We start from the raw sequence: 26,079 nt of genomic DNA, 5'->3' as shown, positions 1-26,079 counted from the left end.
TCCTAGGAGGAAATAACACATTTATGGTTTGGAGAGACTGCACAGTGCACACACACACACACACACACACACACACACACACACACACACACACACACACACACACACACACACACACACACACACACACACACCAACAGTTGCCGTATGGGGGGGGTGTATGTGTGTCTATGTGTGTCTATGCGCGTGTCTCTGTAATACCTACAATTCCAAGTGCTTGTCAGGGTGGGGGTCCCCAGTTCAAATATGTTTATTTTGGGGGTCATGGCCTAAAAAGGTTTGGGAACACCTGGGATACTTGTTTGCACCAGCGTGACATATTGCGGCCTCTCATTTGTATCATGCATCTAATACATTCTTTTTTACTTTTCTATGTTCATGTGTTTGTTTTGAATATTTTATGAACGTTACAGCCTTGTTATTCTCCATGGGTCACCTTCAAATGCAAATGTATATAATTGTTTACTTTTAATTGTTGATCATAATGTTGCGCCATACTGTATGATTGTATTTGAGTTGTGTATTTCACTAATTATTTCACTAAAACACACATTGTAACGTATCAACAGTCCGATCATAATTACACATCATGATTTATATCCCTGGTTAGCCAGCAGCCAGTGCTTAAAAAAGAAACCCTAACCAGACCAGACAAACTAATTACAGAGACACTGACGTCCCCAGAGAGAAAAGACAACAATGAGGACTCAAGTTTTCCAGAACAGGAAGACCATTTTGCTCAAACCCATCAGACGTTTTGTCATCAGTTTTGTATCATTTCAGTCACTTAACACCTATCAATTTACAATTTAGACATTAGCAGACGCTCTTAATCCAGAGCGATTCACAGTAAGCAAGGACAACAGGAGGTAATACGTCAAAGGCATAGAAATAGTCATCTAGGATCCTAGGTAAACCAAGAACCTATCATCAGTCTAACGGTATGATATAAAAAATCTATAATATCTACATTTAAACTACTATACACAGTTATACACTATAGGATGACAGGTCTACAAATGACCTGGCATCTGTCCACACATAACATGCTATCTAAATTACATTTTTCCCTGTGCATAAGCGTGCAAGGTCGACCTATCTAGAGAGAGAAGCAGGCAGGTAGGAGTTGATTTATGCTTTGTCAGACTCAAACAAAAATAGCAGGTCTACAGAAGCTCATAATAACGCGTACTTGCATCGCTCATTTTCAGTCATACGACAAAAACACAACGTGGTGTGAGCTTATAGATCACCTATTTTTGCGACATCATGTGTGACAGATGCACAACCTAGTATAAATCAAACATTGGGAAGGAGCTATGATGAAGAATATACGGCAAAACCAATGTATATGTAATGCACTGGTAAAATGTAATGCACTGGTTCCCAAGCACTGGGTCTGGACCCATTTGTGGGTCGCGGACACATTTTTATGGGTTTCTTAATTTTTGGTTTCCCACATTTTTATTATTATAAAAAAAAAAAGAAAAACATATAAAAAAAAACATTCCCCAAAAAGATTTATTATGAAAAAAAGTTATAAAAAATACAATGTTTTTTCTGAGTAATTTTTATTAATAAATAAATGAAAAATGTAAGAAAATTCCATAAATGACAAAACAAATGTTTAAGAAGTAGTGAAAATAGCCAAAGCGACACGCTGTGAGCTTGTAGATCTGCTGTTTTCACTAGTTTGGCTCCTGGGCCATTTCTCTTTTGAGTCACAAGCTAAAAGCTTTGGGAACCACTGATTGCGACCGTAGGTCGCACTTACTACAGAAAGCTCCACCAGGTGTCCGTGCGTCCGTCAGTCAGTCCGTCACACGTCACACGTCACACTTTTGCCCTGCTCATATCTCCGCAACCGTTGCCCCGATCCATGCCAGATTTTGCACACACACTCCTTGCCTGCCAAACTACAACCTCCAAGGACCCCCAGAGCTCCAGGGACCCCCAGGTCCCTGGGGGACCCCCAGATGTAAAAAATGACCAAATGTGCAAAAATGACCAAATGACCACCCCAACGGGGCTGCTCACGGGGAATTCCCGGGGACCACCGACTCCTTGTGCTCCAGAACGGATGCAAAAGTGGTGGCGCCCCCAGTGGAGGACCCCCTGCCACTGCAGCGCACATAAAATGCCCTAACTTGGCCTAGGAGCCACCGGGAGAGCCGGGGCCGGTACCTATTCGTCCGCCTCGGCGGCGCGGAGACCCCACCCCTCATTTCTCACATGGCCCTCTTCTAGCGCCACCATGAGGACGATTCTTGCAAAACACATTTTTGGACACTGCTCCTCCAATTTTTGCCCTAAAATCACTCAACTCGGTACACAGTATGTCTACACTCATGTCATCAACATGGATCCGTCCACATTTTTTGGGGACACTGCTCCCTACTCTTTGTGTATACATGTGACCTACGGTCGCTTATCTCCCGATTAGGGAGTCTTACTGGTGTAATGTATGTATGTCCCCAAATAGTTCTCTGGCAATGAGTGCAGCTCATCCATCTGCTGGCCTCAGACTCTCACAGATGCTTTCAAGTTTGATTAATGCAACAGTGACTGTGTAGTGTGTACGTGAGCAAGGCACTGAGATTCAGCTAACAATCAGCAGTACAACACAACACACACCAAAAACTCACATAGGGAACCCCACCCTCACATTCTTTCAAATCAATCTAGGCACAACAGTGCAAGAAAGCAGGCGTTTTAATGACGCAGGCTAAGAGACTTCACCAGTCATTCATTGACAAACGCTAAATCAGCACTTTGATAAGTGCATACCAGCTATGCAGTCAGTGGCTGCTAACATCTGGCGAACAATACTGGAGCATCACATCCCTACCGATCTAGTAGGTTCAGGGACCTTTCTATCCCAGACCCCTGTGTAGGTATGGCTAGATAGACAGATCAATTATAGATAGATAGACAGACAGATAGATAGAAGAAAAAGTACTGTTGTGTACAGCAATACAAGGACATAGTTTGACAGGACAAACATCAGTGTATTTTGGATTCATGTCAATTTGTGTTTTAAGATATTTAACCACTTGAGCCATCATTACCTAATAAACTTTACCTTTTAGTCTGTACTTAGTCTGCTCTATTTTTGGTTACAGTTCTCAGAATATTGACACTAGCGTTCAAGTTGTTAATATAAAAAGGATTGGAAGGATAATTCTGAGGACCACCTAGGACAGAAGAGAAAATGCGTTGGACATGATGAAACAAAAAATAAACAACGTTGGAACTGGTCTAGAATACTATAACAATTAAAGGGGAAGACCACCCATTTTGAAACATGTCATTAATATACCTTAGAGGAGTTGTGTGGAAGTAGAAAAAAAGTTCCCCCTCTTCTGTGTTGCCTAGAACTGGAGGATTGATTTTGGGGTTTGTATTGTAAAGTACAATGTGTGATGTCACCAAGTTGTACTTTACAATACAAACCCCAAAATCAATCCTCCAGTTCTAGGCAACACAGAAGGGGGGGAACTATTTTTCTATTTCCACACAACTCCTCTAAGGTATATTAATGACACAGTTCAATATTGAAAATGGGTGGTCTTCCCCTTTAAGCTGATGTCTCTCCTCCTGACTGGATATAATTGGTCTGGTGTAGCCTTGGATCAAGTCTATCATAAAGATCTATTTGATCAGTCATGTCAAAATCGATAAAATACATCTATGATAGATAGTCTTCTTGATCCATAAAAAGTGCACTTCTACAATGCCCCAGCTTTCTTGCAGAACATGTCAAAAAGGCTAAAGTAAAGCCCACTACTTTACAGCCCTGCAACTTTTTCAATGTAAAAAGGTGAGATCACCTTTTCACAATGCCAACACAGCACACACACACACACACACACACACACACACACACACACACACACACACACACACACACACACACACACACACACACACACACACACACACACACACACACACACACGCACGTGACACACCACTGTCCTAATCTCAAATTATCAATAGTCTACTGGTCACTCAGTCAATGTCTAGTCTGAGCTGGGCTACTGCTCGGAATACTGTCTTGTTGGTTATGGAATGTTTGACCTATCTCTACTCCGCTAGAGGGACGGTGTACACGCACGCACGCACACGTGCGTGCGCGCGCGCGCACACACACACACACACACACACACACACACACACACACACACACACACACAAACACATGCACGCACAGTCGCACAGCGATAGGGAGATCGGGTTGGAGAGTGCAGGCTGACCAGCCAGCAGGTATGCATCACACTCATAGTCTCATACACTTCTGTACAAGTTAACACACTCTCCAACAACATACACACACACTGCTGTAAAAACTTACTTCTGCACAAAAGTATTCCGCTCCGATAGAGAGAAGATCCCGTGGCAATGTAAGTGTTCCTTTAAAATTAAATCCGTCAAATAGAAAGTTTAAAAAAATAAAATAATAAGAAGAAAATAGAAATCTTTAAAGCAAACTATGCAACACACATCTGTTCCACACAGTAGAGTAGACTGACCCTCTCTCACTCTCACTCGCTCTCATACTGCTGGCTGAGTGAGGACGAAACCAAACGGGACGAGGGTTCCCCTCAATGTTAAGGTGCCCACCGGTCATTCTTACTTGAGGCTAAAATATGACAAGATAGTCATGTGTTCTTATCTCCAAAAGTCAGACCACATTTCTCCAAACAGACTCTAGTAAAGAGGCCGGGTGGAGGTTTGCTGTCTCCATTTGACAATCACCACCCCCCGTCTCTGTGAGTTGGTATGGTCCATCCATGATGCGTCGCCTCCTTTGACCAGAGAGTGAGACCAGCCAGACAGACCACAACAACAACAAAACAATACAGCAAAATACAACAGATTCAACCGACATCGTTCATTTTCCACAAGAGTGAACTCAATTAATTAATTCAAATTTTAAGTATGTAATTAGTCAAATCATCCACCAGCAGGCTACTATAGTAGTTACAGGATGACACAGATGTTTTAATTAAGGAGGAGGACTGCATTTTTCTCTCTCCCTCTTTGGTTGCAGTGTGTGGCCTCAGTCTGAATCATCAGGGCAGGGGCCTAATGTAATCTACTGACAGAAATGTAAAAGTCCACCTAGTGGTAAAAAAAAAAGAAAAAACATTTACAAGCGAAAAGGCTGGACTGGATGGGCTATGGTGCCAACTGTAGCATTTAGTACTAGTAGCATTCAAATCCAAACACAATAGAAATACTGCTACCACAGCAGACATGACCCACCCTAAGGACTGCAAACCATTGAGAGGCATCTAGATCTACTGCACATAGGCCTACATTATAAACAGAGCTGCTACCTTTAAACACGTTTTAAATTTGAGGCTTTTTTCTTTTCCTTCATTTAGTATGCTATTGAAATTGTATTGAGAAAAAAGAAATGCTGATATTTGTTCCAAAAAGCTTCATCCTGTACACATAACGACAAAATGTGACATAGCTCTGTTTACACAATGCTGTACCCCCTCCAACTGTATATATTATGTTCCCCATTTTCAACTGTTTTTATTGTGTTTTGAAACTTGCTTTGGCAATGTAAACGTATGTTTTCTCATGCCAATAAAGCTCCTTTGAATTGAATTGACTTACAGCTGAATAAACAGCTTATTGTTAGTATTGTATATGGCACCATTTGCACTGCATGGAAATGCATAGGCTACAGCGCAAAGTGATCTGAGAGACAAAATAATATATGGTCGACATAATTAACCAATAAATAAAAACTATAAAAAGAGAGAAATTATTAAATAATGTATTTTTTTATTATAAACACAATATGTTGTATTGTGATGCAAAGTGAGCTTGTAAATCTGCTATTTTCACTATAATTTAAACTAGAAAAAAAGGGTTAGAGTTAGGGAAAGGATTTGGCGTTTGGACCCTACTCCCCCCTCCATATCCCCAACACACCCCCACAACACAACAGCCCAGACACACCCCATACCCAATGATAGATACATATTTGTATGATTTGTGTATGAGGCTCATATGACCATATAAGGTTATATTATGAACTGAATTTACAGTATAGGAGACCATATTTTGGGGTTAGGGTGTACTCTAAGTTCAGGCTATGGATTACAGGTCAAGAAATCATGTTTTGGTTATACGGTATGTCACTAGTGGAAAGTTACCAACACTACGTGTCACTGTCTTCTTGTTATGATCTGGGAACGAATGAATGAGTCCCACGACCTAACTGTCATGTACTCTTTATATACTGTATGTAACTTCCATCTGGGAAGAGAGAGAATTAGAAGCTGCCACTAGGGATGGTATGCTCAGCTGTTTGTCTCCTTGTCTGACTCTCTTCAAATACAACAATTTATTGATAGTCCTTTGGCTCGTCTCTGTCTTATTAAGGTTATGGATTTATCCATATCCATATTTATTTAACTTTATTAATAATTATCCAACACCCAATGAGTGTTCATTTAACTAAATGGATAGCAGCTTCTCCACCCCCTGCATGTACTGCCCTGTTTCTGACTGACTGAATGAAAGACTTTCATCAGACTTTATGGTTTTTCTAATATAGTCCTCACTGTGCCTATAAGAGAGGTAACAACACAGAAAACACTGAATGAATGTTTACAACTCACCTGTGGTGGGAAGTAATATTCAACTGGAGCATTTCAAAAGGAAATCAGTTATGCTGTGTAATAGACTGAGTCAAATGTTCGCCTGTTTTGGGCAAATGGTTGCATTTTAAAACATGCCCAAAATAGAGATGCTAGGGTTCAAATTGGTTAATGATGTGTTGATGGTTTTGTGATCTACTCATTTAAAGGATGTGTCCCCCTTTAGAATAGATTCCATTAGTGTGCTCGACTGGTCCTTCAGATTACATTAGCATACTGTGATCGCATACAGGGCCATTACTGAGATGTCTGGGTAGCTCAATGTGAAATTGGCTATTCATTTACCAAAATGTGAATAATTAAAATGTATTAAGTAAATAATAAATGCTTTGGAAAACTGTCTGAAATAAGGATGCAGGATTTGAACATGCATGTTAAAGCATCATCAGACCTAAATTTACCATTCAACTTATTGTTTATTCCATAATGACTGGCTATCCACAGGTTTTGTAGTGTGTGTGAGCGTGTGTGCCCATATGTGCATGCATGCGTGTGTTTGAATAGAGGGAAGTTTTGAACAGTAACAGCTCTTCCAGGAATTCTCTCCGACATAGACACACAATAGACACAGGCAAACAAATATATACTGTATATATATAGGCTATTTTTATTACTGGAGTCGGCTACCTTGTTTCAGAATGGTTCTTCTTGGAATGGTGTTAATATTCCAATTAGAATAGTATTTGCAGGTCTAAGTACTGCATGTATTAAACAAATGATAGGCACACTGTCACAACACAGAAACAAAAACCAACACAACTCCATTCAGGATTAAGACTTAAGTGTTTTTAGCTAAGCAGAAACTAAATTCAGAGCAAGAAAGTCCTTTAACTCAAGTTTGTCAAAACAGACCACTTGTCTGGCATGGTAATACAGGTAATTTACTTGATACATTGAATGTATTGGTGTAATTTGTTATGTACAGGGTTAAGAGTATAGTGCAGTTATATCAAATAGAAACATGGAAATTCTCCTCCGTTGGTCCATTCACACATTGAGCCATATGGGCTCAATAGGACTTTACACTGACTTAATGCAAAGAAGCTGGCAGCGTAAAGTCCACTGCATGCAAATGTCCTACTTATTCGGACATTTGCGTTACAGAGTCTCATCACTCTGTCTCTCTCTACACAGCAACATCCTCAGGACACTATGTCCGTTTAAGTCAACTTGTACAATCTCAGAGTTAAATGGATTTGCTGTGTGTACTAACTGGCTCTACTAAACTCATTGGTTGTACGGGATTTTATGACAGATTTGTTTTAATAACTGATTCTATTGCCTGAATGTTTCTTCTGATTTACTTGTTCTAATTAATAGTTCTTCTGATTGACTGGTTCTAATGACTACGTGAAATGATGACTAGGCGTCGACTAGTTGGTCGGACGATATGTAGACCAGGTCTGGCGACCTGATAAAAATATCGAACAGGGGCAAAGGAGGTGTGAACTATACTTTCATATACTGAGTTTTCTTTGCTGCAATGAGTGTGGGAAGGAGAAATCTGATTTGTAAAACAGAAAGATTTCAAAGAGATTGAGGCCCTTTTTTGAGAGCAATGAAGTCATTCCCTTATGTCAGAACATGTGCAAAACAGTGCCACCAGCCCTGATGTTATGTAATTGGCATGCTTCAAAGGGGTGTGAATTAAGGGCCCTGTGAATTAATTTAAAATTAATTAGCTAATGGGCTAAATTTCTCTATGAAAATAAAGTGTTGACTTAATCCTAGGCTTAATCCCTCGCTTACACCACAGTTAAAGGAATCTTCTCCAGGACCTAAGAAAGCAAATCGCTTGATGTCACATCCCTACCCAACCGTTACGATAGATCTGTTATATTCCAGGAAATTGTATTGTAACCTATGGGCTAAGTCTGTCTGAATGTCCTTCGCATATCTGGAGAACCGTTCATCCAATCGATTTCACAATACACCGGGTGTATTGCTGAGGAAACAAGGGAGCGCAGTGTCAAGTATGGAATTGATCGGATGAGTGATTCTTGAGAAAGTAGCAAACAGCACTTAAATATTAAATCAAAGGATGGTTCACTGAGGGAGCACCCAAAGTATCTTACAAACATGGAGAAGTTGGAGAACAGAGTGAATCTGTAACTAGAAATAATATGCAAGGCCTATGTAGGAGGCATTGTTTTAAAGTTTTGAAAAGATCACATTTCACTAAAAAGACGTACTGTACAATACACTATGGCGGAGAGCCCAAACAGTGACAAACACATGCACTAATTTGACAACACATACACTACAGTTAGAAAAGCACTGGAAATTAACGCAAATAATCTACAGTATAGCACAATGGAAATGTATACTCTCCATGAGTAGGCTAATTCTGCACACTTCATGATCAACCATGCCAATAGTGGCTGAAAAAGAGTTTACCTGACAAGATTCGGATAATCATAATAATAATATTTCTTCCCTCACATACATATTTTCCAGCCATAGCCATATCACGTCTTTCTTTTTCAGATGGTTTGAACATGTATATGTTGCCAGTTCCCTATGAGTACTGTCACTGCCAAGTGAACCGGACCCCCACTGTTGTCCGAGGCAGGGTGTGTTGATAACGACTCTGATACACATGGAGTCAACAGACGCTTCTTTTCTGCTGACACCAAGGGCCACTAATGCAGTGAATAGGGCATGTTTTGAAGGCATTTATGTCCCTCCAAAATGCTAGGAGCATGATTCTTGGCTGGGTATTGAGCCTGATTCTGTGGTGAGTATTATGCCACGTATTTAGCTGACCTACAAGCTCACAATGTGTAGCATCCGTGATGCATTGTTTATTTATTTTCTTCAAATGTAGTAAGTTGCCAATACCTCCCTGCCCCACCTTCACAGTTGGCCTGGGGAGGGTGTAATGTTGTAGCCAACCATGTCCCTCACAACTACGTTGCACTGCCGATCCGACCGACTTCCAAATACATTTTGAGATGAGGAATTAAGATTTGGAAGTCAGTTGAAATCTCTGAAATTGGACTCTCCATGAATTTATATGGCCTTTTGACAATAATTGGTGGATCTGTTGGATTGATGCCAATTAAATTCAGAAACTAGGATTCCTTAGGACGTTTAAGTACTGTATGTTGTTCTGGACACCTCATAGAAAAATGTTGAAACATGTTCTGTTACAATTACTTTGATGTCAAATGCTATTTTGCTGACTATCTGGTAATAACATCCTGTAGTTCTGTTATATTCATTCAAAAATGTCTCAAATTATGTTTTTGATATTTTATCTGAATTCCTTACCTCAAAATGGATTTGGAAGTCAACTGAAATCATTTTATATGGCTTTTTGACAATAATATGGCGGTCATATTGGCAATTAAACATATTTGCGCAACTTGGATTTCTTACAACTTTTAGTATGTTGTAATTACTGAAAAAAATCTGTTATAATTACTTACGATTTTTAGGTCCAAAATGAGCTAGCTTGCCTGGACTATACCCCCTATAAAGAAATTGTTCAATGCTGTCAGTCGGTCAGCAGGTGGTTTCATGTATGTATGTATACAGACAATATTTTAGGCCAATAAAAAATACTATATACCAAATTTCCCACCCCACCACGGCTGCCGGACTATTACCCAGTACTCAAATTTCTGCCTCCTTGTCTCCTATGTCCTCCAGCATGGCAGTGTTCTGGCAAAATATGTGACCTGAAGAAATATGTGACCATCTTGTGTACTTCACATAACGCACATTGAGGTCTTGGTAATACATGGCCAATTGATTGATTGATTGATTGAATACTTTATTAACAAGTTTGTTAACAGTACAGGTAGTACAGTCAAAGGTTATGTCAAAAGGATAACACAAAAAGCCCCACAGGCTTATATTCCATTGTGAGCCATACCACTAATAGGTTTAACTCGGTTAAGAAATAAACAACAGTGATTTGATTTACGTTTGGATGTTGCTGCCATGCTGGAGGATGGAAAGCGGAGGAGGCGAGGAGGTAGAACTTTGAGTTTTGGTATGTGGTTCTTGTGTTCATTTGAGTCCATGCGAGTGAAGTAACACACACCAATGTGGTGGTGACCATGTTTCACCACTATGCCAATTTAGGTTTAGCTTGTCAGAACACTACAGCGAGCCACATCAGACCAGCCACCAAAACTGGGTCAACAACTTGCATTCCAACCAGTTGTTTATCTTCTGGCATTCAGTGTCTGGGTTAAACATTTTAAGTGACTGTGAAGACCAATCTCAAAATACATATTGGGTGCCGTGATGCCGACATAGTGGGCACTTTGCCCACCCAATGTTGACACATTATGAGTCAGTCATTATGTTTTGTCAAATTAACCTCTAAATAAACAACTAAGACACTGGTGCATTCTGCTGTGTTTATACACTGGTACATAGACACAGTGACTAAATGCGTCTTTGATATTACTGGTGATAATACCACTTTGTGTGGTACTTACATGTCCATAGTAACACAAGCTCCACCAATTAAGAGTGTTTCTCCATGACATTGCGAATTAAACATGTTTAACTTAAACTACATTGATTACATTAAAAACATGTGGCTTCTACTGGAGCATATATCATTTTGCAACCAGGACCCACATGGTAAGTCTACTTTAGAATAGATTTTTACAACATTATAGTACAGTGTGTAATGTAAAAAGTAATGTTTTCTTTTTGTACAACCTACAGGTCAAGAGTTATACAGTATACCAAAGTGTAAAGCAGCCTCTTATAGTGCCACTATGAGGCAGATTTGAAAGGTCCAGGGTGGAGTTCTTCCTTGGCGTACTGGGAGTGTGCATGCAAAGCAGAGTCGTCCAGCCAGCCACATCCAAAACGATCTGTACACAAATGGACACACGGCTGGATTGATGGACAGACAGACACCATGGACAGCGTTGAAAACATACAAATGTGTGACAGCTTGTATCTATATTCACCAGAGTAGTACCGAGCCCTGACCAGTAAAGGGCAGACCAGGATAGAGACATGCAGGGGCGTCACAACAAATTCTGGGCCCTGGGTACAAGGATTCACTGCGGGCCCCCCATGAATGTTAACTATTGAAAAATAGCAGATATACAAGCTCACTGCTATTTTTGAAAAATTGTGAAAATGTGTGCAAGAAACCCATGTTTGTTTTGTCACCCATGTTTGTTTTGTTTTTTTTGTCAGTGATGCTCAAACTTTTTCATGTGAAGGACCCCCAAAATGATATGAATTTGGCCACGGACCCCCATCTCAAAATATTTAGTTCCAGGGACCCCCCCGGAAGCAAAATTTTAGTTACAAATGTTCGCTTAAAAAAATACATATTCAAAGATTTTCACACATTTTCACGACTTTTCAAAAAATAGCAGATCTACAAGCTCGCAGTGCGGCACTCGGTGCCGCGCTGTGAGCTTGTATATCTGCTATTTTTCAATAGTTAAAGTTACTAGGGCCCCTCTACCTTGGGCCCTAATAACTCAGTCCCACTTTCCTACCCCTTGTGACGCCCCTGGAGACATGGCAGGAGAGGGCAGACCAGTCCATACGACCATACCACAGGGCAGACCAGGACACTAGGCGGCTCAGAGTCAGGCTGCCATGGAGATGTCACATAACAGGATGCTCAGATCAACTTGTCAACAGTTGGACCAACCTTCAGCAAAGATAATCAATAATCAAAGATGATGAAGAGAGAGAGAGAGCCAGACAAACACAGACAGTGAGACACACAGAGGGAGGGAGAGAGACACAGAGAGCGAGAGAGAGAGAGAGGGGGATCATAGGACATAGTGTAAATCAGACTTCTCTCTCGCTCTCTTTGTGAAGGCAAAAAATGTAGGTCAGGTAGCTAAGAGACAGAGAGGGAGAAAGAGAGAGATGGAGAAAGAGAGAGATTCTCCGCATGGCAACAATGTAGAAAATCCCACACTGAATACTGGTATATGATTGGCTCACAGCTCCAACCAAGCAGCCAATAACCTCTCAACCCTGGGGTGCAGTCAGGAGAGGGGTGTGCGTGTACAAGTGTGTAGCCTACACGCACTCTCTCTCTCTCTCTCTCTCTCTCTCTCTCTCTCTCTCTCACACACACACACACACACACACACACACACACACACACACACACACACACACACACACACACAGCCTGTGCTTGTGTGTGTACTGTATGTGTGGTATTAGAGTTGGCAGCTCAAGCACAGGTCAAGTTTGACAGTTCAACAAGAGACACGGAGAGAGAGGGAGATAATGCAGGAGAGAGTTTATTTAATTTAGTGTGTGTGTGTGTGTGTGTGTGTGTGTGTGTGTGTGTGTGTGTGTGTGTGTGTGTGCGTGCGTGCGTGCGTGTGTGTGTGTGTGTGTGTGTGTGCGTGCGTGTGTTGCCAGACAGCCAATCAGACCACTTCTAAATGGCACATTCTCCTGATTGGTCATCATGTTGTTCCATTGTCCTCTTCCCCAATCATCTGCTCCCCTTTGCATCTCATCTCATTACTACAACATCTATCGGTCTCATCCATCTATCAAAACACACATGCGCGCGCGCACACACACACACACACACACACACACACACACACACACACACACACACACACACACACACACACACACACACACACGTAATCATGAACAGTGAGTGATAAGCTATAGTAAACACTAAACAGCCTAGTGTGTGTAGTAGGTTACATTTCACAGCATAATGAGTAACAGTAACAGGTGAGAGTTGATCAGTGTGCTGGTCTCAGCAGGTGTGTTTATCACTTCAGTGGGCCAACTATAGCTACTGCAGCCTTGCTGGGATTCAAAACTCATGATATAGGCTACTGTACACACACGCACGCGCGCGCGCGCACGCACGCACGCACACACACACACACACACGCACGCACACACACACACACACACATACACACACACACACACACACACACACACGCCCATTCAGTCTGACTCTGAAGGTCAAGTACATAAAGTAATTTAAGAAGACATCTCATTCATGATTATGATTATAGAAGTGTTTCCAGCCTACCTGGCTGGTGGTGAAGACGAGTTCAGCCAAAACAAAACCTGGTCCGTTCTGTCCTGCTCCAAACTTGGAAGCACCGGGCGAGCTCAAACAAAAAAATAATAATAAAATAATTACACATTTCATTTAAAACAAAAAACAAAACAGTAACCCAGAAAGGGACGCCACGCCATCGTTATATTTTCCCTCCTTTAGTTGATTGTCTCCGCAAGAATTTCCACTCTGCGCTGTCAATCACATCAAGTCCATTGATTGACCGCCTGGAGCAACCAGTCAATCAATCTCTCCCGGCTTCATGCTGTTGTTTATTCGGTGAAGTAGAGACCACATCATCACGCGCTCCTTATCAGGCAAATCAATACGCCGATTAAGCATCACTAATCGATAGTTCAACTCCGTCAGACGACCACGTTGTCTCCTCCGATCCTCCATTCAAGCACAAAAACAAACCCTGAGTTGAGAGAGAAAGAGAGAGGGGAGGGGAGGGGGCTCTCTCATAGATGTCAAGTCTTTCTCAGTTCCCACCGAAAATAGTTGCACAGTCAAATAAATGTTAACTTTAAGGATATTTCTATTTAGAATCAACATTCTCCTAGGGAGTTCATTGTCCATCTATGATCGACCGATGACTGATCATCGATCTATCTGCAAGGGGAGGGAATTCCCAAGGAGATGCGCGTTCACGCGCGCAGTCGACGAACAGACACTAGCCACCACCTAGTAAACACAAGCCAACAACAGAGCTGCACCCTACTGTAGCCAACAGGCAGGGATGGGCAAAAATAAGATATCCAAGAAAATACAAATAGGCTACTCAAAACTATTTGTATGTACAAATTGTATACAATTAAGTTAACTATTTATTGTATATCCAAAAATATAATACAAATACCAATGCAGAAGTGATTCTAATACATGTGCTGTGGCTTGAGTTGAACCTAATAAATTCCATACAAAAATAAGAGAAATGGCAGTGTAAAAATATATTTAATTAACATTAACATGTAGGCCTAAATGTGTTTTGTATTTCCAAGAAAACACTCTACTAAGACATCTATTGTAAACTGAGACTGGAACATGTTACATAAAGGTGTTCAATTATTTTTGTTGTTAGAAGGTTAAAGCTCTATATTCTGTTAGTTCAGTAGCAGGGGTTTTCAAGAGGTCCATTCAACTCCTGAAAATCAGACTAAAATAATCTTTAAGGTGGGTCATCAATCTCGCCTAGTCAGAACTTATGAGAATGTATTTATCGGTTTAAATTTGAGACGAGCCCTAGCTCCAATTTTGTTCAACAAGAAGGAAATCCCATATATATATATATATATATATATATTTTTTTTTTGTCTACAAGATAGTTTACAATGGTCTTCCCTTCCTTAGCTGTCACTACAGAGCTCAAGAGACCGATAATGTGAATAATAAACATAACTGTAATAAGGAAATACGGATTAAACAATGAAAACAGCTTTATTGGAGAAAATAAACATAAGACATCAGTAGAATCATCACATTTATATTATTAACCATTATAATAATAGATTCTACTCATGAACTTCAACCTGTCAAATTATTTATTGTAGAAAAATGATAAAAAAAGAAAAATAATAAGTAAACAACCAAGTCCCTCCCCCTCTCCCCAACCAATCATCAGAACAGAACTGTACAAAAGCACCCAATATTGGTTGAAGAGAGAGCCAATTAGCCAAACAATCTTACTGAACAACCGCTTTAATAAAGTCAATATTATGAATATCAGCTTTAATAAAAATCAATACTGGTTAACACCCATCACCAAGCACACTGCAATGTCAAGAGACCGGATTGGTTAATTTTACAAAATATCAACAAGTCTGTTCCTTCCCTGTGGAATAGAGAGAAATATACCGTCTGTCTGTCTGTACGTCCAAGTGCAGTTTTGTCTTGTTTTGGTTGTGGGTTTAAATCCTGCTACGGTATGGGTTAACGAACTGAACTGATTGACTTAAATGACCTGACCAGTCTATGAACACACACTCAAACATACGCATACAGGCGTGTTAATGAACTTGAGCTGAACTGATTGACTTAAATGACCCGACCAGGATATGAGCACACACTCAAACATACACATACAGGCATGTGTGGGGCCACACACAGAAGCAACCAGTTGTATTTTTGTCATAAACATCTGAAAAGTGAAAAAACAGTCAATTTAACAAGGTGTCCATGGTGAAAGTATGTGTGTGTGTTGGGGGTTTGGGGCGGGTTGGTTAATGAGCAGGCCACAGATGAATTCATTTCCCAGTCAAGTCCTGGAGGTAATTCCTGGTATCAGATATCTTTCAAACAAGGGGTTAGGGGTTGTGGGTCCCACACTGTGCTGGACAGTGTGTCAGCGCATTGGTGTCGCCTCCTGATGTGTGTGATTATTTGTGTTGAATTCAGACCTCCGAGCTCCCTTACTGATCAGGTCTGCCCTTCTTTGGCGCAGTAGGTTTCCTGTTAAGTGAAAATAAATATTATTACGGTATTATAGTAGGTAGGGGTTCTACTTGTGCATTTACTAGATTGTTCCGTTCTATGAATGTGCATAATGTGCAATGAGTTAACCACTTGAACTCCAGCATACATATTCTGGGGGGAACATTAGCCAAATATAGCAGCATTGCTATTTTTGGGTAAGACATTTGGTGAAGAGAGAAAAATGTGTATTACAAATGAAACTCAGGTCATTTTAATTAAGAATAGAGGGTTTAAGTGGTAAAAAAAACAAAACAAAAAAACAGACTATATTAACTAAGTGTTACTGTAATGAACAGAATATTACCACATTGTATAATGTATATAACTATGCTATATGATGTAGTACTGTTTTATATGAAGTATTACTATACAGTATGTTGCAGTACTGTTCTTACATATCTGGAGACACTCCTGGTCGTTTCATTGCTGGCTTGACATCTTTACCCGTTTCTATCACAAACAGACAGACAAAGAGAGAGTAAGTCATATAGAGTAATATTAAAGCAGCACTGTTACTACTACTTAGTATTTAGTTAGTAGTATAGTGGCTAGTTAGCAATACAGTAAGAGTCTAGTTAGCAGTGATCTAGTAGTATATTTGGTACAGAACTAGTATAGTTAGTTTTTAAGTAGTAGTATATAGTTGATTAAATAGTAAAGAGCATATCTGTGGATACTCAACTACCATTTTCAGCACACTATAACAACCTCTATTTGCACTCATCACTGACAGTGATAGTAGTACTTGGTAGTTGTAGAAATACTTATGTGTGTGTATGATGAGTAGTAGTATCCTGTACCTTGAAGCCACCTGACTTGTGTGGCAGGTCCATAACCCTTCTCATTGCGTGCTGCGATCCTGAAAATGATGGCAGGTTTGGTTGTGTAATCGATGTGAGCGCTGGACAGACTAGCGGTCTGGACCAGGCAGGATGGGGTTTGACCACAGAACACTCTCATGAAGGCCAACTGGGCTGGGCCACTGCCCTGCGGTTTGTCAGAGTGAGGCGACTGGATGGCCAAGTACACAGAGTACTCTGTAATTCTCCCTGAGGTCACTGACGGAGGCTCCCAAGTTAGATGCGCTCCTTCTGGGGTCTACAGGAGAGAATACATATCACATTAACATTATTAGTGTAATAGTTGCAATAGTGGAAAATATATTGGATGTAGTATTAGTAGAAGTAATGGTGGTAGTAGTAGTAGTGCTACGGCTGCAATAGCCATGGGTCTTTTAACTGAATAACCCTGAAACTAGACTGGCAATGTAATAGAAGCAGAGTGTTTCATGTCTGTCAGGAGCCCCAGTCCCACTGGCATGCAAGCAGTGGAAACGTCATGAAACACACACTTTAAGTTTACTGAAGCTGTTAAAGTAGTCTATGAGTGAGGTGGAGGATTTCAGTTTGTCACAAATACGTATTTCCCATCCACAAATGCCTAGTCTCACATGCTACAGACATGTATATAGTAGATACTACATAATATAGTGTATTCTCCTTGGATTGGTCTCAGCAGCAGTAGCCAGGGAGTGATTAGAAGACTTGACGATTATTGTGATATATCATTTATTTTAATTACATTGTGCAGCATTTATTAATTAAAATATTGATGGTTTGATAATGATAATGAATTTATTTGTATAGCACATTTCTAGTCACAAAGTGCTTTACAGAGCAGGATAAAAGAACAACACAATAAGTATTTAGGGAAAACTTCAAAAGATCAATGTAGACCTATAACGAGAAATGTATGCATAAAATATACGACAAACACATACAAATGAAGCAAAATACAGTCAAATTAAAAATAGAATTAAAAATTAACAAAAAAAACATTATATATATATATGTCATAGTATATTAGAGAAACAGCACATTCGAGACGCGGAGCACTCGTGGTGCGGCACGGGGCGGAGCAAGCGGTCGCCACAACAACGTACTCCAGGCGGTGCGCCGCTCTATTGTCCACGACACTGCGAGCGGCTACCGAAGCCCCCCTGTATCCACGAAGCCCAAACGAGTTACGAGGCCCCCCTGGGTCCACGAAGCCCCAAGCGGCGTGAAGGCCAGGGCCGCGCGGCCGGCGGAGCGCCGCGCGAGTTACGAAGCCGTGGTGAATGCAATCGTTATATTTATGCCCAGGCCGTAAGGCCTGGGCAAGCGCACGTTAAACGCCCTGTCCAAGTGACTACAATGGAGCTAATGGCTAGGCTAGGCTAGGCTAGGCTAGGCTAGGCTAGTAAATAAAGAGTAAACACTTCCGGTCTGCGGCGAGTTCAAAGCGTGACGTAACTCTCTTATATACACTCTGGTGAATGGCAGAGCAGTGGCTGACGTCGCCATCTGGTGGTGATTAGTGTGTGGTGAACGTCAAAACGAGTGCTCCTTGACAACTTTTACTGGTTTCTTGAACATACTGTAACATATATATATATATATATATATATATATATATATATATATATATATATATTATATATATATGATTGAGGTAATAACTATATTATGTTGTACTTTTCTTACCTTGCTAATTTTGACAGCACAAGGAGCTCCAGGGAAACCTGGCAGGCAGGTCTTGAAGGCGGCCACGTCCGAGAAGGTTCCACGCCCACAGATATTAATACCAGCAACACGAAACTTATAGGCTGTGCCAGGCTGCAACTCCACCTTCCTCATCTGACTGTAGTCTGGTATGGTCCCAGAATCATCCTGCAACAGATGCAATATGAATCCACTATCTGGAATCTATACTTCATCAGTCCACTGAGAGAATAAAAATCATACAACAAAAAACTATTAGAAGATTAAGATTCTTACATCTGGGACATCCTCGTCGAAGGGAACGTAGTAGTGTGTCACTACATGGTTGGTCACCTTGACAATGCCGACATCATACCACTGGTTCTGTTTACTCACGGGGACCTTCTGAACACATACACACACAAACACAATGTGATTATTTGAAGTCATTATCATTGCAATTGTCAATATAACCATTATCATTATTATCTCACCGCAGCGGTAGGTGGGATGCCATTGGCGACCTCCACTAGTGGAGTGGTTGATTGGCTCTTGGCTGGGCTGGGCGTGGACAGGGTCTGGGCGGTGCCAAAGGTGCTGGCCAATCGGGCTACAGCACTTGTTACGGCTGATGACAACTCATGGCTGCTGGTGTCACCTGATGGGTCGTTAAGACTGTCTGCTGGAGCAAGGCCCTCTGTGAGACGTGGTGTAGGGAATACGGATTGTCAGGTGTTTTATTTTATTTGGAATGTTTTCTATAAGAATGTATGTATTATTATTTTTTAAGTTATACGTTTTTAAGGATCTATTACACAAGAAGGCAAGTTAAATATATGTAAAACATGTTTTTAATGATTGAAGAAAAGTGTGATTCACAATTGCAAAAAATTAAGAAATGGAAAACCAATGCATAATTTCTTCTTTTTTTTTTGACTGTGGAATCTAGGGGTGACATGCCTCTAGAGCTGCACAGACAGTTACTAATATTATTTATTTCCTGTACTACTGCTGGTAATCCTAACACACAGCTTAAGTTGTATTAATAATGATACTATTCCATTAGTTACCTGTAGGCATGCTGGACGCTGCTTGAAGCTGCTGGCTGGCCAGCAGCTGATTGGCCTGCAGTTGTTGTTGCTGTTGTACCAGCGCTGCCAACTCCTGCTGGGTCAGAACTATAGGAATGGTAGTGGTCTGGTCTCCATCTACATAGAACAATAATACACCAGTCAGTAGACAAAGTCATTGTTCTATTTTACTACTTAGTACACATGATTGAGTCTGTCTGTTTAGAAAAATGTCTATTAAAATGCATACATCAAAGGTCTGTTAGTGAAAGTATAAACCCCCTTCCCCATGAAGAACATTCATGGGGGGCTCGCAGTGAATCCTTGTACCCAGGGCCCAGAATTTGGTGCGACGTACACCCCTGAAAGGATGAATACTTACATGTGTGGAGGATAGACAGGGTGTTGCTAGCGACTGCTTGCTGAGCAGCTTCCTGCGTTGTGGTGGAGACGGCCGGGTCCTCAGGTGTCCCTCCCCTGGTGACCAGCAGGGTCATCCCCCCGGCAACCAGCTGCTCCGCCTCCGCGCTGTCTGATGACATCAGCTGCTGTGGCAGACCGCTGTCTGTTGCCTCCATCTGATCAACAATAACAGTCATTAGGCCGGTCACAATTATTACATAATAATCGCAATTGTTTCGCATAACGGCCGGACTACACCAGAAAACGTGCGCGTATGCGTGCGCTGTCTGTGCGTGTGCGAAAAGCCCCTGGCTACACCAAGGAGGGGGTATATGTGCGGGAGACCAGAGAGTCTGTGTACAAAACGCATACGCGTATGTAAAAAATAGAACCGATCCTATTTTTACAGCATGTGTATCCGTGGTTCGCGCCATCCGTGAGCCTGGTGTAGCCGGCTGAATTGATATACATTGGATCCATCCAAAACACGCGCACGCCCCGCATACGCACAGACGCGCGCAAAACGGCTTGGTGTAGCCCGGCTGTTATCGTCATAATCTTTGAAAATATTTTACAAAAATAGCAGATCTACAAGAGTAGAAGTTTTAAGCTTGTAGATAAGCCATTTCCGCTATTTTTTACTTTTGTAGTATATGAAAGTGTTAAATGTGTCAGACATGTTGATTACAAAGCCTAAAAGGCAAACATAAATTATTTTCCATTATGTTCCCAAGTTCAATACCAAAATGTAATCGTTAATCACAATTATTTTTATGACAATTAATTGTCAACCTAAATGTTGTATTACCATTATCCAATGATAATAACTACTACTAATTTGCAGAACACCACCTGCTGAACCCGGTGAGAAGTCACATAAGAAGCCATGGTCACCCCCACCACGTGTTCTTTTTGCCAAACAGTATAAAAAGTTAGCAAGCTCTTCTATGAACATTACAAATCTTTCCACACAGTGTCACGGAAGTATGTTCATAACTTTCAAAACACTCCTGCTAACACACATGGATAACACAATGGAATGGTGCAAAAAAAAGAAAGAGAGAGAGAGTGTGTGTGTGTGTGTGTTTGAGGTGTGTGTACCTGTTGTGTGTGTGGGGGGTGTGTATCCATGGGCTCGACGTGCACCTGCAGCATGGTGGCTGATGACGACGTCACAGCTTCTGATTGGCTGTCCGTCTGCATTGGTTCCTCCTTAACCGTGATCATGGTGACAGTGTCCGAAGACTCCGTCTTTTCCTCGCTGACCATGGACGACAGCTTCTACAGGTTTATGGAAACAATATGGTGATTATTACTGCCCCTATAAGGGAATTACTGCCCCTATAACACTCCATTGCACATCGTGCTGTGGGACGAAAATGGGCGATTTTACAAGCTCACGCGTCAGCGCTTTGTGAGCAGGCACATCTGCTATTTTTGGTCCCCGACACCTGCAACCGGCAACTGAGTATAAATCAGGCTTAAAGGGGAAATGTGTAATTTCCAATCTAGAGGGTGCTTGTGTTCATGTGTTCCAACTAAAAACAACATACTGTTATATCCAATAATATCTCAACTACGACTTTTTAAGATGTTATGTGCCCCCCCCCCCCCCCAATTTCATTGAATTGCTTCTGTAGTTGAATTTATTTTTACATATTTCCTCAATGTATCCACAATCCAATGAAAAATTAGACTGTAAAATATCTGACAGGAACGTTCGTGTTGCCATAGAAAAAGACGTCCATGTAGCACTGTGTATACTTGCCGGTACTGAGGGTCCGGGGGTGGGTGTGGACTGCGTAACCGTGGTAACAGCTCTAGACTGAATGGCTGTGGTGGTGGTGGATGAGGTTGGCTCTGTAGAGGTGTCTCCCTGTGAGTCATCACTCGCTTTCTGGGCTGGAGGGAGAATTAGAAGAGTTGTTTGCAAACTTTATAGCTCGAGACCCAAAAGAGAAATTAGACGTTTGCCCGTAACCCAAACTAGTCAAAGCTCACAACTCTGCAGGAAAGCTTCTGATTGGTTAGTCTGTAACATAAGTCCATGGCTGGCCTAAGAAGATAACATAGTTGGTCAAATCATACGGTATGTCTGTCACACATTATTGTTTTGTCTTAGGCTGCATTCCTTAAACACTTTTTGTTGTGCCCTGGTTAGATGTGTTTCCAATTAACTGGCTACTCCAAGACTATCTATTTATATATCATAAATAATGCTAATAATATAGTGGTAAAAGTATTATTATGAATACTACTAGTGTTAGAATTACCATGAACAGTAGTAGAGGTAGTAACCTACTGGCTGCATAGAAATAAATGTGCAGAATCTCTTATTTCTTTTTACGATACTAAAAAAATAAGAAAACTGTCATTCATCCACGTTGCCATGGTAACTGTATATGGTGGCAGTAGTATTAAGCGTTTCCATGGTAACAGGATGTGGTAGTCATAGATATAAAAGTATAGATGGGTCACAGGCTCCCTACTTCCAGGCATGTGCACACATAGACATCAAAGGGGGCTTGAACCCCTGCCCTTTTTTCCGTCTGTAAAAAGTGCCCTCTCCAGACCATGAATGCAGTTTTCACTATGGTGAAAGAAATGCAAAAGGCCCTTTTCGAAATTTCAGCCCCTGCCTCTCGAACATTGTCTGGACATCCCTCACCTACTTACCTGGGGGAGCCATGGACACACCCCTTCCTCACTCAACAAATAAATGCATTACATTTTAATTGTTATGCAAATAATTGCGATGAATGATTTAGTTAGTAGTTTTTGGAATTGAACAGTGGAACATATGAATACAAATAACATTTGTGGCATTTAACACAAATTGCCATTTAGGCATTGTAAACAAAACTGCACAGGCCGTGCTGCACACAAAAGTGGTGCAGAACTTTATTAAATTCCCCCTTTTTGCATTGAAGACAGTGTGCGTGGAGTTTTTGCCTTTTATGCACACAAAAGTGGTGACCACAGGTCATAAAAAATCCAGAACTGGGCATCACTATTGGCTACTCTTCATTTTTAGACGACAAATGACAATGTCAAAGTAATTACGGAAATATGACATTTGTTAATTTGATCCATCTTTTTTTGCATTTTGGCAATTATGTAATAATTGTGACAATCCTTCCCTCATGTATTCATTCTGCTTTTATTGATAGCACACAGTGGAGATGGACAGGAAACAGTGAGAGACGGGGAGTGACATGCAGCAAAGGTCGCCACAATCGGGATTCGAACGCGCAACGAGCGGTCAGGCTGCATAAGAGACCGCTAGGCCAACGGGAACCCCTGTCCATTCTATACATGTATTCCTACAGTATGGTGCTTGTAGTAGTAGTATTACCTGTTGCTGTGGTAGCAGTGTTGGTGGTTCCAGTCTCATGGGTCTCACATGGTGGGTTAGAACAAACCTAGAACAACACAAACATGCAGTTAGACTGGTATACTGATTAACATTAAACTGAGGATGGAGGCTCATTGTACAGGCCTTAACGATGACTAATTAATCGGGACGGCTTTCCAGGAGCACTGCTCAAAAATCTGTGAAACATTTTAACAACACAAATCTTGTATGGGGGTCCCTGGCACAACATATCTTCAGGTGGGGGTCTCACCTGGGGCTGGAGAGGTTGTCCCATTGCAGAAGAGGATGTGGTGGAGGTGTTGGTGGTTCCAGTCTCATGGGTCTCACATGGTGGGTTAGAACACACCTAGAACACACACAGAGAGAGAGAGAGGTCGGATCTGTGGCTCTTGACAACTGTATCTCTGTATCTGTCAAGGGGAACACACACCGGACGCTGCGCAGCGTCGTGTTGCAGTATTGAGGTGCGTGAAGTGCCACGTGGTAACACCAACTGGTTGAACCAACTCCCCGGTGGGGAGAACATTTTCACCGCACGGCAACGCTGGAAAAATAGAACAGCGTCGTATCGGTGCGGCAGGTGAGGCGGTAGACTCGCGCCTGCCCGCGTCCGATGCCGCCGGTGTGGGTTAATTCATTGAAAATGAGGCCGAATGTTTTGACGCGCCGCCCATATATGGAGCATGCCCCCTTTTGTGCCCATGATATGGATCAGACTGATTTGTTTGCAGCTACAACACGCTCAGTATTTGGGTGTACTGTAGCTGCATTGGAAACTCCTTATTGCTTTCAGAATGACATCAGAGGTCCGCCAGCCCTCCTATTATCAATTTGAATATAGGATAGCATCAAAATGTTTTTAACCACTTTAACCCTATATACACAACTATTTTCATCTTTAACAGTTTTTATTGTTCCAACACATACAAGTAACAAGACATGTAATGCAAATGTAAGAATCCTGAAAGGAAAAGAATAATCTGTGAAATATTTTATCAATACAAATATTGTATGGGGTCCCTGGCAAAAAAAATCTTCAGATGGGAGTCTGCGCCCAAAATACATTCATTTGGGGGTTCTTAAAATGAAAAGGTTTGAGAACCACTGTTCTAAAGAATCTCACCTGGGGCTGGAGGGCTTGGCCCATTCCAGAAGAGGATGTGGTGGTGGTGTTGGTGGTTCCAGTCTCATGGGTCTCACATGGTGGGTTAGAACACACCTAGAAAACACACACACACACAGAATTAAGACGTGTATACCAGGGGTCTTCAACAGGGGGTCCGCGACCCCTAGGGGGTCCGCGGAGGTACTGCAGGGGGCCCGTGAAATTATTGCTTAAAAAAAAAGATTTTTTTTTTTTTTTTTTTTTTACATTTATGTTAAAAATAAATCATGATTATATCCATTTTGAATAGCTTGAATACATGATTACTATGCAATTGACAGATATCGTTGATATTATTGACATTGGTTCTCAGTTAATAAGTAGTATGTTTAGAAATGGTAGCGGTACGGCCCACCCTGCTCGCTGTAACATGTTTAAAATAAAAAATATGTCGTAGCCCCGACCCCCCCACCCTACGAGGTGGTAGGGGGTCCCTGCTCCATCTCCCCATCAGTTTGGGGGTCCCCGGCCTGAAAACGTTGAAGACCCTGGTGTATACTGACCAGTAAGACTCCCTAATCGGGAGATAAGCGACCGTTGGTCGCTTATCTCCATAAATAGAGCAAAAATGTGTTTTTCCAAAATCTTCCTGATCCATGTTGTTGACATGAGTGTAGACATACTGTGTAGTGATTTTCGTGATTTTAGGGCAAAATCTGAATCGGCCTCATGGTGGCGCTAGAGGGCCATGTGAGAAATGAGGGGTGGGGTCTCCTCGCCGCCAAGGCGGACGAATAGGTACCGGCCCCGGCTCTCCCGGTCGCTCCTAGCCCGAGTTACGGCATTTTATGTGAGCTGCAGTGGCAGGGGGTCCTCCACTGGGGGCGCCACCACTTTTGCATCCGTTCTGGAGCACCAGGAGTGGGTGGTCCCCGGGAATGCCCCGTGAGCAGCCCCGTTGGGGTGGTCATTTGGTCATTTTTGCACATTTGGTAATTTTTTACACCTGGGGGTCCCCCAGGGACCTGGGGGTCCCCGAAACTCCGGGGGTCCTTGGAGGTTGTAGTTTGGCAGGCAAGGAGTGTGTGTGCAAAATCTGGCATGGATCGGGGCAACGGTTGCAGAGATATGAGCAGGGCAAAAGTGTGACGTGTGACGTGTGACAGAGGGAGTGACGGAGTGACGGAGGGACAGCCGGTGGAGGTTTGGATAGTGTGCAAGTAACTGCGACCTACGGTCGCAACAAGTAACTGCGACCTACGGTCGCAATTAACATTAAACAGAGGATGGAAGCTTATTAACACTCAGGACGCCACCATTCACTTGCGCTTTATTTTGAAGAGCCCCGGAAGCTCCGTGCGTGTGCACGTGGGTGTACACTGACGATCCAGGAAG

General features: G+C 41.8%; 1 protein-coding gene across 3 annotated transcripts in view; it reads right to left on the bottom strand.

The window, feature by feature from the left end:
- Positions 1-15,257: 15,257 nt before the first annotated feature.
- The window catches only part of hcfc1b (host cell factor C1b), a 35,999-nt gene continuing 25,177 nt past the window's right edge, over positions 15,258-26,079 (bottom strand). For all 3 annotated transcript variants that reach the window (XM_080734148.1, XM_080734150.1, XM_080734149.1), the window contains exons 19-31: positions 24,703-24,798; positions 23,830-23,925; positions 23,559-23,625; positions 21,972-22,105; positions 21,305-21,484; positions 20,184-20,379; positions 19,802-19,939; positions 19,226-19,428; positions 19,029-19,136; positions 18,735-18,920; positions 17,010-17,307; positions 16,605-16,659; positions 15,258-16,185 (exon numbers count right to left, since the gene is read on the bottom strand). In XM_080734148.1, the coding sequence (XP_080590274.1) occupies positions 16,146-16,185; positions 16,605-16,659; positions 17,010-17,307; positions 18,735-18,920; positions 19,029-19,136; positions 19,226-19,428; positions 19,802-19,939; positions 20,184-20,379; positions 21,305-21,484; positions 21,972-22,105; positions 23,559-23,625; positions 23,830-23,925; positions 24,703-24,798 (1,797 nt within the window). In that variant the 3' untranslated portion in view covers positions 15,258-16,145. The remainder of the gene's footprint in view (positions 16,186-16,604; positions 16,660-17,009; positions 17,308-18,734; positions 18,921-19,028; positions 19,137-19,225; positions 19,429-19,801; positions 19,940-20,183; positions 20,380-21,304; positions 21,485-21,971; positions 22,106-23,558; positions 23,626-23,829; positions 23,926-24,702; positions 24,799-26,079) is intronic.

This window comes from Nannobrachium achirus (assembly GCF_963921795.1).
Source record: "Nannobrachium achirus genome assembly, chromosome: 9".
In the NCBI taxonomy this organism is placed as follows: domain Eukaryota; kingdom Metazoa; phylum Chordata; class Actinopteri; order Myctophiformes; family Myctophidae; genus Nannobrachium; species Nannobrachium achirus.
The sequence above is the reverse complement of the archived record's forward strand: the minus strand, read 5'-3'. Positions and strand labels throughout refer to the sequence as shown.